Source organism: Cololabis saira, chromosome 20, assembly GCF_033807715.1.
Source record: "Cololabis saira isolate AMF1-May2022 chromosome 20, fColSai1.1, whole genome shotgun sequence".
Lineage (NCBI taxonomy): Eukaryota > Metazoa > Chordata > Actinopteri > Beloniformes > Belonidae > Cololabis > Cololabis saira.
In genome coordinates, this window is record NC_084606.1 from 34,297,173 (window position 1) to 34,316,208 (window position 19,036).

The 19,036-nt window shown below is 43.8% G+C and overlaps 1 protein-coding gene across 1 annotated transcript in view; it reads left to right on the forward strand.

The window, feature by feature from the left end:
- Window positions 1–19,036, forward strand: part of si:ch73-335l21.1 (insulin receptor substrate 1-B) — a 77,464-nt gene that overhangs the window by 19,519 nt on the left and 38,909 nt on the right. Inside the window, exons 2-3 of the mRNA XM_061709531.1 lie at window positions 1,287–1,588; window positions 1,909–5,074. Coding sequence (XP_061565515.1) covers window positions 1,287–1,588; window positions 1,909–5,074 — 3,468 coding nt within the window. The remainder of the gene's footprint in view (window positions 1–1,286; window positions 1,589–1,908; window positions 5,075–19,036) is intronic.

Consider the following 19,036-nt stretch of genomic DNA (forward strand, 5'->3'; position numbering starts at 1 on the left):
TCATATATTTGCAATGCTGTGGTCGGGCTGCTTTGTGATTAGGCCAAAATCAGTGCTTCAAGTAGCATGCCACACAAATGTTTTCTGACAGTAGGACTCCTCTTAGCAGCTCACTGACACTTGTTCCCCCCAATACTGCAGTATGACAGATATGGTAGACTAACGGGGCAGGTGCTCGGGTTCCACACAAAGAAAGCCCTGTTCCCTCGAAAGGAAAGAAGTAAGGCTTTTTGTGGAGATTTGTCTCTTCAGTCTTGACGTTAACTTATCCCGTGCTGCGGATGGATGTCACGCTCTTGACATATCCATCGTGACAGTCTAACATGAAGATAGGGTACGTGTTTTTAGCAACATTTTAGGGTGTTTCCTTGAAAAAGAATCAGTGTCCACCCAAACATGAATTGCATAATAGTTGTACAATAATCCTTTTTAGTCAACAGATGTGAGGACACGCAATTTACCACATATGTGAACAATCCAGTGACATAAAACACAAAGCATGCAGGCAAATGCAAAGTGGTCTTGTTTGGCCCTAAGGATCAAATCTCAAAGAACCTTCTCTTTGATGTTATTGCCTCAGTAATTAGGTAGTCTAAAGTATTAGGTATTTTCTAGTTAATTATTAGTCTGAATTCAGCATACTTAACACAAAAGGTGGATGGACAGTGTGTACTGCGTCTGCGGGGCCCTGAAACATTATAGTTTACAAAACCAGTCGGACCACTAACACTCAAAAGGAGGACTGAGTTCCTTTTTTTGAAAGCCTCATCAATTTGCATTGTTTGCTATGGTTTTGGAAAAGTCACTTATTTTCCGAATTTGTTCATTCAAGGTTTTCCATAACTTCGTTTTTCTGTCATAGTCATCATTCTTCTGCAGAGTTTCAGTTGTCAGCAGGTTAGTTTTTGCTTGTTTTTTTTTTTTTTTTTTGGGGGGGGGGGGGGGGGGTCCGGATGCCTAGGTAGGTGAAAAATGAGACCTCATATGAAGCCTGCAGGTATGGTGCGGTGGTCCCACAAGCTGGTGCATGTTTGGTTAGAACTCAGATCTGCTTTAAAAATCAATGAAACACTCAGCAGATAGTAAAGCTCACATAATAAAGGCACCTTGGCTTCCACTAATGGGTAAATAGTGGTAGTTTCACCTGGTGGATTCTCACAGGTGCATGAAGGTCATGTCTGTGCTTTGTTCCACCAGTTGTGCTTCCTTTATTATGATCTAATGACAACCTTTCTTCACTCCTGCAGCCTTTTAATCTCCCCCATCTCTCTGCTCTGTCCCTCAAGGTAAAAATCCCACTGACAGCGAGGGGGTGGGAGACTATGGAACGCCAAATCCCGGACCCGCATTCAAAGAGGTCTGGCAGGTGAAGGTGTGGCCCAAAGGCCTGGGCCAGGCCAAGAACTTGGTTGGCATCTATCGACTTTGCCTTACTGACAAAACGGTCAACTTTGTGAAGCTAAACTCGGATGCTGCGGCTGTGGTGCTCCAGCTGATGAATGTAAGACGCTGTGGCCATTCGGAAAATTTCTTTTTCATCGAGGTGGGACGCTCTGCCGTGACAGGCCCGGGCGAGTTCTGGATGCAGGTTAGTCTGTAATTTTACTGTCACATTTATGTTCACAGTTTCTCTCAAATGCCAATCTCCAAAAAGCAATAATCAGCAAAAGAATGGAAAGTTTGCCTCATGGAACCCTGAATTATCATCACACATTCTTCTATGCTGTCAGATTAAACCTTGTGGATGGTCGTAAATGAAAGGGAAATTCCAAGATAGTGTGAAAGTCCAAAGGGTTGGAATGTTGAGTGGGTTTATATCTGACAAGATGAGACTGAATTAATTGACAAATAAATATACTACAGTCATGATTTGACCTTGTTTATAACCACTTTTGTGTCATGTCCTAGGTGGATGATTCGGTGGTGGCTCAGAACATGCACGAGACCTTGCTAGAATCCATGAAAGCCCTGAGTGAAGAGTTCCGCCAACGCAGCAAGTCCCAGTCCAACACTGGCCCAGGAGGAGGTGCCACTGCTTCCAATCCTATCAGTGTTCCCTCACGCCGCCATCACCCAAACCCTCCTCCTAGTCAGGTTGGCTTCCTCCGACGGCCCCGAACTGAGCCTCCTGGAGGAGCTAATGGTGGAGCACCAGTCAGCAGTGCTAGTGCCTCTCCTACCCCCAGGCACAGCTTCCCAAGGTCTCGCACGGCCAGTGATGGAGGGAAATGTGAGGATGGGATGGCAGGGTCTGCTCTACAAGTCATGAACTCCAGCCCCTCTGCCAATGGCTCCATCTCCACAACCCCAATCCTCCGGTCAAAGTCAGCCCGTTCAGCCCCCACCACAGCTTCAAGAACGCCTATTGGGTTGATGCGCTCTATCTCCACCCCGGCACCATCTCCAGCCCCAAGTCTGTCATCTAGTTCTGGGCATGGCTCTGAGTTTGGAGGCGTAACTTCTGCGGGTGCTTCCTACAGTCGTGTGCCCTCTCATCATGCCTCTGTTTCAGGCTCACCTAGTGACTATGGCTCCTCGGATGAGTATGGTTCCAGTCCTGGGGATCACACGCTTCTCTCTTCCCCGACCCTCCCCGGAGGCTCCGTTGGTAGTATCACCAGCCAGTCGCTTGGTGAAGATGGAGCCAACTATATCATGATGGGACACCGCGGTGGTGGAACTGGAGGTGGCAACAATAACCGAAGGAGTTCAACATCCAGTTCCCAGCCTGCACCAGGAATGCCACCCTGTGGCTCCCAGCCGCAGACTAAGAGAGTTCTCCGCCGTTCTTCCAGCCGTGAATGCGAAGCAGAGCGGAAGTTCCTGACCAAACGCGCCTCCTTACCTCCTATGGCCCTAGAGAGACTTGCCCCACGTCAGCGAAGAGCTGAAGAGCCTGCAGATGAAGATTCAGCAGATTATGCTGTTATGTCAAGGAGCACGAGCCGAGAATCCTTTACTTCCACCTGCTCTTCTACCCAGAAGGAATTGGCCACGAGTGCTGGTGGGCTGGGGGGAGGATACTTGGATGTGGCAGGGGAGATCAAAGCTGAAGGGGGTGCAGGAGGAGGTGGTAGTGTAGATATAGGTGTGGACAATGGATACATGTCCATGCTGCCTGGAGTCACTCAGCCCCCAGTGTCCTTGGCTCAATCACTGGCTCTTTCTGTCCCAGAGCCAGATTCCAAACCTGCTGACGATTACATGGCCATGACACCAAACAACAGCGTGTCTCCCCCACAGCAGATCCATCCTCCCCCAACTTCTGATGGCTACATGATAATGTCCCCTAATAGCAGCTGCTCCCCAGACCAGCGTGGCGGTCTCTCTGGAGGGGCTTGGGTGGGCAGCAGCAGTGCAGATAGCAGGGCTGGCAGTGACTATATGAACATGTCTCCAATAAGTGCACGTTCTGTAAATGGCGCATCACCACCCCCTGAGCACACCTGCCACGTAGAGACTACTTTGGAGCAACAACCTCCTAAAATGGTGTATTCTTACTACTCCCTTCCTCGGTCGTACAAACATAACCCCTGTGCTGGACATTTTGATGATGGGCCTGGACGAGGTAGAAGGCCCAATGGGAGTTGTAGTAGGGGAATGGGTGGTGGTAGAAGTATTGGAGGGCGTCAAGAGCAACCAACAGGAGGTAATTCAGCGGTTGGACGCCATTTATCACTTTCCTCATCCTCATACTCGTCCAGTTCAGCCAGTAGTGAAAGCCTTGGGGAGAACGACGAACGAACTTCCCAGGCTTTGAGTAATGTGACAAGTGGCTCTTCATCCAAAGATTGGAGCAAGGTCACTCAGAGACGTAGCTCTGGAGGGTTGTCCAAGCAGGGTAGCCATACTAGAAACAGACCAGTGAGCCTGTTTGTTGATGTATCCAAGGCTAACACCCTTCCGAGGGTCCGTGAGAACCCCCTTCCCCCAGAACCCAAGAGTCCTGGGGAGTACGTAAGCATTGAATTCAAAATGGACAACTGGAACCACACAGGGCTAGGAGTAGGGTGCGGCAGGAGCCTAAGACATGGTCTATTACTGTCCCATGGTTCAAGTAACCAGCATCCTCAAAACAGACCAACTTCATGTGTAGGGAACTTTATCCCACTTTCTCGCAGTCCATCTACCCCCATCACTCCTCCATCTGCCTCCGAGTATGTTAACATGGACTTGGGCCCTTCTCCATCGCCCTCAACCCTCTCCCTTACCCCATTAGTTTTCCCCTCATTTCACACACCTCCTACGCCTACAACTCTTGTTCATGCCTCTCAAATCTGTGTGGAAGGTGCTACCAGTCCACATGTGGAAGAAGCTGAGTTGGCCGAGGCACCTCTCAGAAAAAGCCGGGAAAGCGTTCCATCAGTTAGTGAGTCTGAGTCCCCTACATCCTGTGGAGACTACACAGAAATGGCTTTCAGCTTGAATAACAACAACGCCGCCCCCCGACCATCACCCACCGTCTCCCCCAAACTCCCATCTCCTACCAGGACTGATCCCTCTGTTTCAGTTCTGCCGCGGGGTCTAGACTTTCCACTAGGAAAATCGGGACCCAACCCCAACCAAGGGGCTAAAGTAATCCGTGCCGATCCTCAAGGACGCAGACGGCACTGCTCAGAAACCTTCCTTGCCTCACCGTCCCTCCCCACCTCTACCTCAACTTCCTCTTCAACTGTTTCCCTCTTTCCGGAGCACACCCAAGCTGTAGCCCGACGTCTGGGCTTTGAAAACATGTTATGGGGAAACGGTGCAGTGACTGATGCCCCTACGCAGTTCCCCCTCCAGGGACAGTTGCTTCCCATAAACAATCAGACTACATCCACAGAGCAAGGTCTTAACTACATAGACTTGGACTTGGCCAACAAAGAGAGTCCTCACGCGGGCGTGGACGGGCCCCCAGGAAGCCAGCCCCCATCTCGGCTCTTCTCCGTCGTAAGTGCGGGCTCTGTGGTTGGTGGAGTGGGGACTGCAGTTGCCGGGAGCAACAGCTCAAGCCTCAACACTTACGCCAGCATTGACTTTTACAAATCGGAAGAGCTGCGGACACATCAAAATGGAAACAAGGAGGGAACAGGTATGAGTTTTCACATTTAACTGTCCTCTTCATATCTTTTTTTCCCCATTCTCTGTTCTGTCACCATAATTTACTCTCTACCGTGGGAGCTCATGTTCACAATATTTAAGAAGAATGATCTTTTCAGTATAATCCAATGGAGTGCAGCCTCCCTTTCCATCCATGCTTTAAATCAAGGTTTAACTGGCGCCAGATTAAAATGCAGACGGTTGTCTGATTTGTATGACTCTATGCATAAATGACAATATGAGAAATAGATCGGCTCCTTCAGCAATGCATAAATTGATTCCATTGTGTGGGGAACGGTTTTTCCTTTGCTCTTCCCATGATGAAATTCGGTATTGTGTTGAAGTCCAGATAGTCTGATTGGATATTAGTGAACATCAGTGTTCTGGTAACTGTTGATCCTCAAGTGTCCTGAATGTTGTGCAAAGGGCTTTTTCATGTACTGCTGGGGTCAGAACCTTTCTGCTCCGGTTGAGCCATTGTTTTTGCAGAAAAAGCGCTGTCACACACATCTCGTTGCAGCACAACTGACGGCAATGGAAACCATTCAGTCTTGCCATTGAAGCGTTCAAGACAAACATTGTTGACCCTGGTTTCTGTTGACCCGTTGACACGGAATCTTCACTGTGACCAGAAAAGGTGGCTATGGATAGAAAGAATGATTCCTTCTTCTCAGTCACATTTCAAATTTCGGCTATTTGACAAAGATCTACAATCCTGGATATTAAAGTATGTGAGCAGCCAAAGGAAGAAAGATTTGGTTGCTAAGACTGGCAGAAGTTTTGTCTAAGCATTATTAAAAGTCGTACATGGGGTCCATGCTGCAAAAGACAACATTGTTTTAACTGTATATATCCACAGCTGTGTTGTAACTGCAAAATCATGGATGAAGACAGCCAGTAGACAAATGTTCATCCTATTTACATGTTTTATTTCCTACTCCGTGGAGAAGTTTTGAGCCATGGGGGGACCACCACAGCTAAACAATGCCTCAGCTAACTCACTGTGAGACATTTCCTCATAGAAAAACATTCTCTTTGAACCACTGTCTGCTCCAAATTGGCCCTTTAAGAACCAGACGCCTGTAGTTTAAGCAGCTAGAGCATCATTTAAATTGAGATGTGGCTTTATATGCATCACTAAAAGAGTCAGTAAGCTTCCACAGTGGGGCTCCTGTGATGAATGCATCTTGCCAAGCCTTGTTGTTTATTTAGCTCTGCAAGCTTCCACATGATTTGTACTGTAGGTTGTGTTGGAGTCTAACCTCCCTGGGTTTTTGCGGTAAGCGTTTCATAGCTCGGCTCCACAGTTGGGATTTAATGAAGAATTTAAAGCATTAGCAAAAATTTCATCCTGGGAGCTCGCGGTGAGTGCGGTACGGCCGAGCTCGGTTTTCATAGATGGAAATGAACCATCAGCCTTTGCGTCCATAAAAAGCTGCGTTGATTTTATTGTGAAATGGCGGTCGTGTACCTGGAAGCCGGAGATGTATCGTAGTTCGATAAAGTAACAGGCTTCCACGGTGGGACCGTATGGGCCGTGGCTCCGACGGGAGCGTCAGTGGGGCAGTGTGGGGGGAGAATGTTACACATTGGCTGTGAATGTTGAGATGGGGCCAGTGTTTCACTCACATAGCTCTCAAATGCCTCTGTACAGTGTTCCCCCTCCTTTCATCCCTCCTCTCAGCCTCCCCCTCTTTCCTCCTCCAATAAATGATCCTTTTGTTTGAGTGCGTTTGCCGCGCGGCGCTGGGCTGGCAGGCCTCAGCAGGGCAAAGCCCCAAGACTAGTGATCTCTCCTGAGACATTTCTCCTTTTGCAGTCTTTGATTCTTTCTGATTTCTGCCTATTTTGATCCTTTCCCATACATTTTCCCCATCCTTATTTCTACATTTTGATCTGGATTGTCTTTATCTAGTTGACAGTGTTTGTCCTTGTTTGACATCTGTTGCAGATGAATTTCTGGAATTCCTTTCCCTTCCTTCTGTTCACTAATTGCTCTATTGTTCAAATTGTTTTTCCCATAAAAAAAAACTCTTTCACATTGCATTTTCAGTCCATCTTTTAGATTAAAATTCTCTGCTAGATTTTATTTTTTGTCTTGAGCTGAGTTGTTACTCTGTTCTGTTGGAATCTGAGAGAGAAGAAAACAAACGTAAGAAAACGAGCATGTAGGAAAGGTCCATAACGACCAGTTTATCTGCTACAACACACAAAAATACAGGTTAGAAATGAATGTTTTCTGCATGTGTGTGTGTGTGGGTTTTTTTTTATGATCTGCTGTAATTACAGGGGATTTTTTTCCCCTCTCAGCAGGCATGAGCTTGCAAGGGAAAGACTGTGTATGTCCTAGGGGTGCGCTCTTTTGGCACTGAGGGCCAAAGGCTAAAATTGAACATCAGTAGTGGGACACGTGCCAGGGACAATCCTATTGGACAGTGGTTACGTAATATGTATGGTATAAAAATAACCTTCTGACTTTATGATAATGATAATGAAAAAAGGCACAGCAAGGTTCTTCATCCCAAGTAATGTCTACTGAAAAAGAATCAAATAAGATGTGTGAATTTTTAATGTACTCGTGGAGAAATTATTACTACAATCTCCTAAAAAAAAAAAAAACATTAAGGGTGAATTATATCAGCTGTACTTCTAGCTAAATATCATATGTTTTAACCAGCTTTATCCTTATGATAAAATGACCCAAATCTTAATTAAAAAAAAAAATGTAATGGGAAGATTTTATTCGAACGCAATCATTCTCGATCAAAATCTTGCTTTTGAGCCGTGCATGAATGTTGTCACGAAAAATTATCCTCGTTATACGTACGTTCACTTGCATTTTGCTGGCAATCACATCACATAAATGTTGGTTGTTGAGAGATTATTGATGTGACGAGGGTGGGTGCATTTCTTCACCGTTAATGAACTGGGTTAATCTCACGCATAACTGACTAATTGGATCAGTGTGATCTGAGCACTGACTTGTTGTGTCTACACTTTGAATTTGCGATTGTTTTTCAAGTCTCTTGTCAGTTTTTGTCACTTTTTTGAGGTTTAGATTTATTGAAAACTATTGGGGATGTACATATAATCCTATTATTTTACTCATTTTTATCTTAAGCCCGTCAATTTAAAGCAAGAGTAAGCAATTCTACAGGATTTCTATTCCACAACACTTTTGGTCACATTCACCATTGACGTCGCCTCAACATTTACTCGCTGCTCATCTCATGAGCATGAAGTTTAAAAAAAAGAAAGAGAGAAAACGGTAAATAAAAAGAAGAGGGGCAAGAAGTGCAGTTCAGGCAGTTCTGGAGGAAGGAGCTGCTCTCCATGTTTTTGGTTTTATATATCAACAGATTGATGTAATCCAGAAATGATTTACCCTACCTTCTTATAAAAATGTAAAAAAATTATTTAAAAAAATACATTCTAGAATAATCTCCAATAAATAATGACCTCATTTAAGTTTTTTGATATAAAAATCCACAAAAAAGTTGAGAAATGTCTTTTTCCATGAAATTTTAACCTCCAGAACATATGGAATGTGAAAAATAATTGATAATACAGACATATTAGGGGCGTTTAGTGTATACATACGATGTAGTTTTGCGTGTTTGTGTGTGTTTGTGTGTGTGTACTGCTGCTGCTGGTGGCTACTGATGGGCTGATTCCTTTTTCCTGGAAACCACAGGTCAGGAGGGGCAGGTGGAGGCAAACATAAGTAAAGATAATCAGTACATAAACTAACAGAACATACACACAGACACTGACACAATCAGACACAAACACAGCCAAGTGCTTTTTGTAACTAAATCCTGTCTACCAAACCGTAGAGGTGATTTGGGATTAACTCCTGTTTTTTTCCTTGCAGACAAATTGCAACAAGGTCACGTTATATAAACTGCAATAATTGTACAGAAATCTTAACTTAGTATTATAATTATTATTATGATTATTATTTGTAGGCACAAAGTGATGTTTGCTTCAACAAACATGTTCTTACATCCATTGACTGAAGACTAAGCGGTTTTCTGCATTTATAGTAATCTGGTTTTATTATGAGGAGTAAAACCTCCAACAATGCAAACAGTGGCATGGGCGTACATTGCAGAATCTGCATATTCCCTAATATTATTGTACCAAAAGGAATCAATTAATCAAAGCGTGAACCTAATGACTTAAGATTGCCAATCACCTGCGTCTTTCACTTTCCAGTAAAAAAAACGTCTTGATGTTTATTTTATTTTTCAGACATGTACAACAGGCCTACTACATTCAGGCTATCTCTATAAAAGAAGGCAAATGTCTGAATCATTGTGCACTTGATGCAAGGTTCATCTTACCAGCTCCCTGGTGGAAAGATTGTGCAATATCTGACTGAGTTTATATTTGGATAGCGAAGGTAAATGTCCAGAGAACTGATGATGAGCGAGTGTGAAACCAGGACTATGAACGTTTGATGGTGGTGGAATTCAGGGATCAGAAATAGACTCAATTATGAATATATCATGAAACTGACTAAATGAAACATACATCAGAGCCTGAGTAAAATAAGATTTGTAAGACCGATACCAATATTTGGCAATGTAAAAAATCTAATTTTTCCAATATATCTGCCAATAAAATGCCGTCTTCTAGAAACATAAACTATGTAAGACGTAACACGGCAATTAAAGAATCAACTTATTCTATTTTCGTAATAAATCACTTTGAAGAACAACAAAATACAGTACATTAAAGTCCTGATAGATACAAATATAAAATGGAAAGTATCAGATTCAAAGATTTCTAACAAAAGTACAACTTGAGAATTCAGAACATGATTAAGGAACATATTTCCTGTGTCCACCGTCGCTCCTCGTGGAGGAATCACACAGTTGAAGCAGCTACGACCCGATTGGCCTCATCCTTTCGCAGAGAGCATGCGCAATCTCTGATGTCACGTCAAAAACTATTATTTGTTGCAAATTCACATTACAAATCATATAGCAGAAAAAAAGACTGCATTTCCCACGTCTGCCCAGCCAATTCCTTGCCCAAACACAACGTTGTCTAATCTTTTTTCATTTATCGCCACACAGAATGGCACAAATTGCTAAAGGCTGATTTATGGTTCCGCGTTACACCAACGCAGAGACTACGCCGTAGACGCGCACCCTAGGGTACGCTGTCTTCTTCCACTTCTTTTTGACGTTGCAGTTCCAGTAACAGAAGTCCCACGTGAGGATCATGAAGGTATAGTGTGAGCAGACGGGTCGCAGACGGGTCGCATCAGAGCATTGGGTCGTACAGAGTGAGACCATAAATCGTGGGCTGTGAACTTTTGAACTCAGCGATCTAGTCGTGCAGTTTGAGATGGGGCTGAATCAAACGATTTAAAATATCTCACAGTGTCTGCCCAGCTTAACAGTTGGTGCGTCTGATGTGACTTTGTCATACCGTAAACAATCAATCAAATGTCTTTAGTGCTCGCTATAATAATAATGACTTGGATTTATATAGCGCCCTTCTAGGCACCCAGAGCGCTTTTACAGAAATCATTATTCATCCATACACATTCTCACCAGTGGTGGTAAGCTACGTTTGTAGCCACAGCTGCCCTGGGGGAGACTGACGGAAGCGTGGCTGCCATATCGCGCCTAACGGCCCCTCCGACCACCACCAACATTCAAACACATTCAAACACATTCACACGAGGCAAGGTGGGTAAGGTGTCTTGCCCAAGGACACTACGACAGCAAACTGGGACAGAGCGGGATTGGAACCGCCGACCTTCCGATCATTGGACGACCCGCTCTGCCACCTGAGCTACTGCCGCCCCAGCTATACAAATGAGTATTGATACTGGCTAGCCAATGAACAGTGTTATTGGCTTGCACCAGCATGTAACGGTGGTTTGATTGGCTGACACTCGTGTTAAAGTGTTGAAAGTTGAACATTTCCCGCCTTCTGATGGCAGCAACACTCCCGCTGCGATGCACAGACTCCACAGCCCACCTTGGTCCGGTCCCGTTGGGAGCATCTCTGAGCACTGTCCGTTAGGAGTTCACCCCTATGAATTGTTTACCCACAGCCTCTCTGGGTCCAAATAATGTTGATGTACGAGTTATATACGAGATATTCATCACCATTCTGGTGTCAACCTTCCTGTCAGCTCAGTCTACCGTGTGCCATGACGCTTGTGGTGGGACGGTACTCTCTGTTGCACTCGCAGCCGTACTGCCGCGCTTCTGTGCCCTGCGGGATCCATTAGTTAGTCTTTACCCTTCACTGGGCACCATCGCTCCAATTTAACGCCACTGGCTAAACCAAAGACGTATCTGTTGCTTTTGTATGTGGCAGAATAGGTCTATAAGATGCTAACGAGCTGGATGTAAACGGTAATGCCACCTACTGTGACGCAGTCTAACTTACTCGATGAATTAATTCTTATAATGCATCAATAGTGGGACAAAGATATGATTGTAGCAGGGCTAGTGCTACGGGGGCCGACCAACAGGACAGAGGACACAGGGTTTTGTGCAGGAACCGGTTTTATTTACTCCTTCAGTGCAGACACACATCCACCAGCACCTTCACAGGGAGACATTTTGCTGCTGTGCAGCCACGCCTTATGAAGGCAGGCAGGGTGGAGAGGTTGATGGGGCCCACCTGTCCCCAATCAACCTGAGTGGCTGCACCTCCACCCTGCCACAAGGATGTGTATTCTAAATTTGAATGAACTTATAAGGAATCAAAGTTATATTTTTCCTCATCTCAAAGTGATCTGTGAAGTTTATTAAGGGATCAGTGACGATGGCCGATAAGACTTGTGACATCGTTGAGATGAACCCAATTGAATGAATGGTTTGGACAGGAGATGAAGTGATCACCTACAAGTGCGGTTAAGCTGTTCAGTCCTACTATACAACAAACGGGCCGAGTTTATTCATCCCTCTGCACAAAACCCAGTATGTACGCCACAGGCCTGTCGCGTCGAGTGCGTAATCCAAGTCAGCACTAGTTTGGGCTGACAGCTCTAGTAGTGTTACGTAAAAACGCGGCCACGTGGATGAGACATGACCCCTGAAGTGGGTTAGACTCGGGGCACAGTGCATCTGTATGTGATAGTGTGTGGCTTGTTTATCTGCTGAGATGCTACGCTGCGTGCTGCAGGCATAATGCTCCCCAGCCTTCAGTCTCTTAGCACAATGACTCACAGCTCCGCTCGTATTAGTGCACGGTGTAAGTGCGCACAGATGTGCTGCAGAAATGGCAGGACTAAACACGCCGAGGCTAAATCCTAAGTTTGTGTTGACTCTAAATCCTGCTGAATTTTTTTTTAAAGAGTAAAATAGGCCGATTTAAGTATTTAGTTGCCATTTAAACTCACAATTTTTATTTATTTATTTAGTTTGATCCCTTTTGCGATCAAGACTCGGAGAGTAGCGACTCCACAATAGCAGATTTAAGCTGCAAGTCTCTAAGATTCTCCTCTCTTGTGTTCAGCTGTTGTATAATCGTCTGCATATGAAGAACAGCAACGCGCTGGGAGGTCCACCTTTGCATCTTATCATTATGTAATACATATTAAGATGCAAATTACCTCAGATGTCTTTGCACTGCAAATGCAGCTTTCGTTCATTAGCCTAATTACAGCGCTGCACAACTGACTCGCCCACACAGTAAGATGGAGAAAAAGCTGTGTGCTTAATAGAGAACAGCTCCCGAATCAATTTCCTCTCCACTTTGAGAAAACAAAAGCCATATTTCTGTTTGTCTAATATAATTGCTGGCAGATTTATTTAGATGTTTTCAGATTTTTTACTTTGCAGGATTTTTTCTGTTGCAGGAGGACAGTTTGTTTTTTCGTTAGCTCAAGGATGTGTCCTTCTCTGAAGTCCAGTCTCCTTTGTTTGGGTGGTCTGTGCAGGAAGGTGACGCATTCAAACCGCACATAGCAACAACTCTCCTCTGTTTGGGTTTTTGAAGGTTGTGTATGCAAGCGAGTCCGTTCCCTTCGCACATGTGCATGTTTAGGAGCTCGCAGGCTTCAAGCGCAGACCATGGGATGAGATCACATGCCTGCCTGCATTTTGTTCGTGTCAGCCTTTCACCTCTTCGGCACTTCTCCAACGGTTGGTGACTGAAAGATCGCACACGTGCAGCGCTCTGATGTACGGTCAAGCTGCCGCACGTACGGCCGTGCCCCGGCTGGAAACTGTCACGTGCTGCAGACGGGACCAGGCTGGTCCAGCACTGGTATCTGGGGCCGATACGGACTTAAAATTTCAACTTTTACTGTTACAATAAAGGAATACTCTGCCCCTTATACATGGAACAAACTTCAAAAGGATCTAAAAATAACTTAGAACTTATTGCACTGAGTGATTTTAAGTCTAGAATGAGTGCACTTGAGACAGCATCTCTGATTTGTAACTGTTTTAAATGATTTCCATTTTTTGTTTCATTTTATTAGGGCCCGAGCACTTACAGTGCGAAGGCCCTATTGTATCTGTTGGAATTTTTTCTTTATTCTTTCTTCTGACGAAAGGAGGGCCTTTTTTCCCCCCTAAACGTGCCCAAAAAGTCACCAAATTTTGCATGCAAGCCAGGCCTGCCGAAAAATGTGATATTTAATGGTTTGCATTAATGGGCGTGGCAAAATGGCTCAACAGCGCCCCCTAGAAAACTTTGTGCCTCAAGCCCCACAATACGGTTTTTGATGTACATGCACGAAAATCGGTACACACCTGTATCATGTTGCAACTTAAAGAAAAGTCTCTTGACGCCATGGCCGAAACTGAACAGGAAGTCGGCCATTTTGAATTAATCGTGTCATCTTTGCGAAATTTATGCCATTCCTTCGACAGTTAATACGGCCCGAACCGTAAAAATCTGCGTCTCCGTCCTGTGACAACACGCATTACTTTTCTCTTTCAAAAGCGTTACCGTGGTGATGCCAAAAAGCGCGCCCTCCCTACATCTGATTGGTTCAGACAGAAAAAACTTTGTTCCTCAAGCCCCACAATACGGTTTGACGTACATGAACGAAAATCGGTACACACCTGTATCATGTCGCAACTTAAAGAAAAGTCTCTTGGCGCCATGGCCGAAACCGAACAGGAAGTCGGCCATTTTGAACATTCTGAATTAATCGCGTAATTTTGGCGCAATTTATGCCATTCCTTCGACAGTTAATACGGCCCGAACCGTAACGTGCCCCCAGGTGTGTTATACATCAAAATATGCGTCTCCATCCTCCGACACCACGCATTACTTTTCTCTTTCAAAAGTGTTACCGTGGCGACGCTAGACGCCAAAAAGCGCGCCCTTCCTTCATCTGATTGGTCCATATTTGATAGTTCCCCAAAAGTCACCAAGTTTTGCACGCAAGCCAGGCCTGGTGATAAATTTGATATTTCATGGTTTGCATTAATGGGCGTGGCCTAACGGCTCAACTTTTCTTTACCATAACTTTTGAATGGTTTGACATAAAGAGTCGTGTTTGGTGTCATCGTACTCGGTATTGAGTCCTTGACCATAATTGGTGAAAATTAGCCCCGCCCCTTCTTCTGATTGGTTGTCCCTATTTTCTGCTATAACTTTTGAATGATTTGACATAGGAAGTCGTGGGTGATGTCATTTCTGATATGCTTATGGGGGACGGTGGCCATGAGTGCGAGGGCCCGTTCATCGCTGCTTGCAGCTTTAATTGTTTTTAATATTTCACATCACACCTCTGTACATTTTAATATCTGAAATCTTGTGTTGCCTCTTGGCCAGGACACCCTTGCAAAAGAGATTTTTAATCTCAATGGGTTTCTTTTCCTAGTTAAATAAAGGTTAAATAAAAAAAATATATACAATAACTTTACTTTGTTTATTCAGGAAGGGTTTAACATTTTTTTTTCTCACAAATAATCAGTTTAAAAATAACTACAATCCCCCTTTTGATGTCAGAATTATTATTAGTTTTTAACTATAATGTGACTGAGACCTGGAAAAACAGGCTTTGCAAGGTGTCGTTAAGTTTATCAGTGACGATTAAACCTAAACAAGTCCTAACTCATATTAAAAAACATACGTTGTGACATTTGGGTTACATTACAGTAGATTCTTAACTGGTGGGTCGCGGGCATTTGCAAAGAAAAAGCTCATAGGTAAAGATATATAATTTTTATTTGATGTTTTTTGCAGGAAAACACCTGCTGAATCCATCACTGAAGCAATTACATTGGTGTATTAGCACAAGTGCTAATTCGCAACACTTGTCCATAGGCAGCTTTTGAAAAGAATAGAGAGCAATAAAATATTAAGATAACAAGAATGCGGGAAAAAAATGAATAAATAAAATAAATAAATGAAAATGGAAAAAAAACAATCAGAAAGGAAATCAAAGAAATACAAACAATTTTCAATTAGAAACATAAAAAAACAAAGCAAGCAGTCAACAAGTTAAGCTGATTATGTCAGCCTTTACGTTTAAAGCTTGAATTAGTGACTGAGTAGTTTTACCGGCACAGTGCTTGTTGAATAGTCAGTGAATGAATGCTCCCTCAGCTAAAGCTTTTTCTCAGTTGGTTCACTTTTTAATGAAAAGCGCTGTTATTTCTGTTTAAACTGCACCGTCATTTCATTAAATAACTTTGAGAACTTTAAAACAAGTTCCCTGGATATGGGTCGTCTTTTAAAGGGTGATGGTGGTTCCTGGAGCCGGACCAGATGAGAAGCGCCGGTCTCCATCTTCCCGTCTCATGTTCCTATTAATTGCAGAAAAACCAACCATAGAAACGTTGGACTCTCATCCCCGGCGGTTGTTTTATGACGCCGTCACACATCAACAACAATAAAACCAGCTCACATAACTCCCGATTGGCTCTGAATTCAGCCACAAGTGGTGGGTTTTGTGAAGTCCTGCCCGTGTGAAATGGTGTAGCGGTGCACTCTGAGTGTTAGGTACTGTGGAGGAGGAAATGGGAGGATTTGGTTTCTGCAGGAGGAATAGACACCAAACCTCCACCCTGTGCATACGTGTGTGAGACTGCTGGATGTTTTGTGTCTGCGGGTTGCCATGCAGTGTCTGTGTGCACTTGTTGAACCTTCATCTCACTTGTGACTGAACTCGTTGGTACTCCTGATTCATGAGTCAGCCGGCGCTGGAGATACTTTACATTTGTCTCTAGGGCTGGGGATCCATTCAAATGTCAAGAATCGATTCGATTCCGATTCTTAAGATTCAGAATCGATTATCATCATTTGATTTGATTCCGATATTTATTTGGGTTAGTGTTATTAAAACAGTTTTTTGAGCTGTTGCATGAATTATATGACTGTAATTATGCAAAATATTACTACTAGTATGATATTGAGATTAAACAGCAAGTATTGCAGCTAATGATGCTGTAAGGACCAATCTGCTCCCAGAATGCTGATAGAACTGCTTTCAGAAACATCATGTGGGTCAGAATTACCAAACAGATCCAGGGAGGAAACAGAGCAGATGAAATCGGTTTTATTTTTTCCCACATTCCGTTTTTTTTTATTTTTTCCATTTTCAGTCTATTTTGGTTTTTAATTTTTGAGCATTTGGTTTTTAGCATTTTTTGCAAATGTAACCCCAAGACAGTATATAAAGTAATGAAATATAGACAATGTATGCAATTATAACCTAACACTTTAATGTTTTCATACCTTTAAACATATTTAAAGGCAAAAACATGGCACAAGTTATTCTTGTGTGCAACAAAACATTCCTTTTTTGGGGATAAACAAAAAAATAACCAAAAGTTGTAATGTAATGATGAAAAAAAAAACATTAAAAAAAAAAAAAAACATAAAAAAAAATCGATCTTTAGACATATGAATCAATTTTTAGGAATTACCGGTAATATGAGAATCGATTTAGAATTTGGAAATTGATTTTTTCAACACAGGCCTAGAAGATCCTTTAGATTTGCCTCCGCTTGCAGGTCGCACACGCAGTATTTATCATCACCTGCGTGTTTTCCTTTCATGTTTATTATTTGCCTCATTTGGACGGGCATCAAAAGCCTCGTCATTAATTGCAGTTGACGTCTAAACGAGCGTGGAAAAAAAGATAAGAACAAAGCGGCAGTGAGGACATGGATGTTGAAGAAAAGAGGATGAGGGGAGCCGTTATCAAAAGAAGGGGATTTGCTTAGAGAACATTTGGTTTTGACTCAAGCGGTGCAGAATAAAAGAGAATATCATACAATAGGAAGCTGTTTGATTGTGTTTGTTGCCGTGGTGATTACCAGTGATGAAAACTCTTTTTCACTCCTTCCATCCCGACACATCATCCGCCTCGTTCTGCGCTCACTAACTTTTCTTCCCAAGACCTTGACCAAGCCGTTGTGCTCATCTCCCAGCACACACTCGTTTTTAGAGCACACACACACACACACTCTAGGAATGGGTGATATTTTACCGTTCACGATTTACCGTCAAACAAAGGAAGGAAGGAAGGAAGGAAGGAAGGAAGGAAGGAAGGAAGGAAGGAAGGAAGGAAGGAAGGAAGGAAGGAAGGAAGGAAGGAAGGAAGGAAGGAAGGAAGGAAGGAAGGAAGGAAGGAAGGAAGGAAGGAAGGAAGGAAATGAGCCTGACGGAAGGAAGGAAGGAAATGAGCCTGAAGGAAGGAAGGAAGGAAGGAAGGAAGGAAGGAAATGAGCCTGAAGGAAGGAAGGAAGGAAGGAAGGAAGGAAGGAAGGAAGGAAGGAAGGAAGGAAGGAAGGAAGGAAGGAAGGAAGGAAATGAGCCTGAAGGAAGGAAGGAAATGAGCCTGACGGAAGGAAGGAAGGAAGGAAGGAAGGAAGGAAGGAAGGAAGGAAGGAAGGAAATGAGCCTGAAGGAAGGAAGGAAGGAAGGAAGGAAATGAGCCTGAAGGAAGGAAGGAAGGAAGGAAGGAAGGAAGGAAGGAAGGAAGGAAATGAGCCTGACGGAAGGAAGGAAGGAAGGAAGGAAGGAAGGAAGGAAGGAAGGAAGGAAGGAAGGAAGGAAGGAAGGAAGGAAGGAAATGAGCCTGACAGAAGGAAGGAAGGAAGGAAGGAAATGAGCCGGAAGGAAGGAAGGAAGGAAGGAAGGAAGGAAGGAAGGAAGGAAGGAAGGAAGGAAGGAAGGAAGGAAGGAAGGAAGGAAGGAAATGAGCCTGACAGAAAGAAAGAAAGAAAGAAAGAAAGAAAGAAAGAAAGAAAGAAGAAAGAAAGAAAGAAAGAAAGAAAGAAAAGAAAGAAAGAAAGAAAGAAAGAAAGAAAGAAAGAAAGAAAGAAAGAAAGAAAGAAAGAAAGAGAAGGATAAATTCCTGTTTTTGCAGTTTTTGTGTAACAAACATGGCGGATCTGAGAGTGAAATAGATTTATAATTAAAAAGGTGGAGTTGAATTGGTATTTTTTTTATCGTTATCTGGATAAATGCCAGATATTATCGTGATACATTTTTTAGTCCATACCGCCCATCTCTAGTCCTAACACACACACACACACACACACACACACACACACACACACACACACACACACACACACACACACACACACACACACACACACACGCCAGATCTTGGTGTCCTTTTTTGCAGATTGAGGGTGAAAAACGATGACTACGCTGTAAACTGGCGTGACTTTGAAAGCGTACCCAGGTTACAGCAGCCTCATTCTCCAGCTCATCACATGAAGCAAATGAAGGGCCGGTCAGCTGATAGGACCAGCGTGCGTGTTTGTGTTTTTACAACTGCAGTAATTCCACATGCCATGTCAGATCCTATCTCGTTTCCGGGCCATAATTTCACCGACTCGGCTCTCCTTCGCCGCGCTGCACAGGTATCACTTCACGTCCTCCCAGATACACACCACTTACTCAGCTTTTTAACTCCTTAGTACTCTCACGCAGGGGTGCACATACTTCCGGTGAAATCCCAGATCTACCTGTTAGTCAAACATTATCTGATTCATCC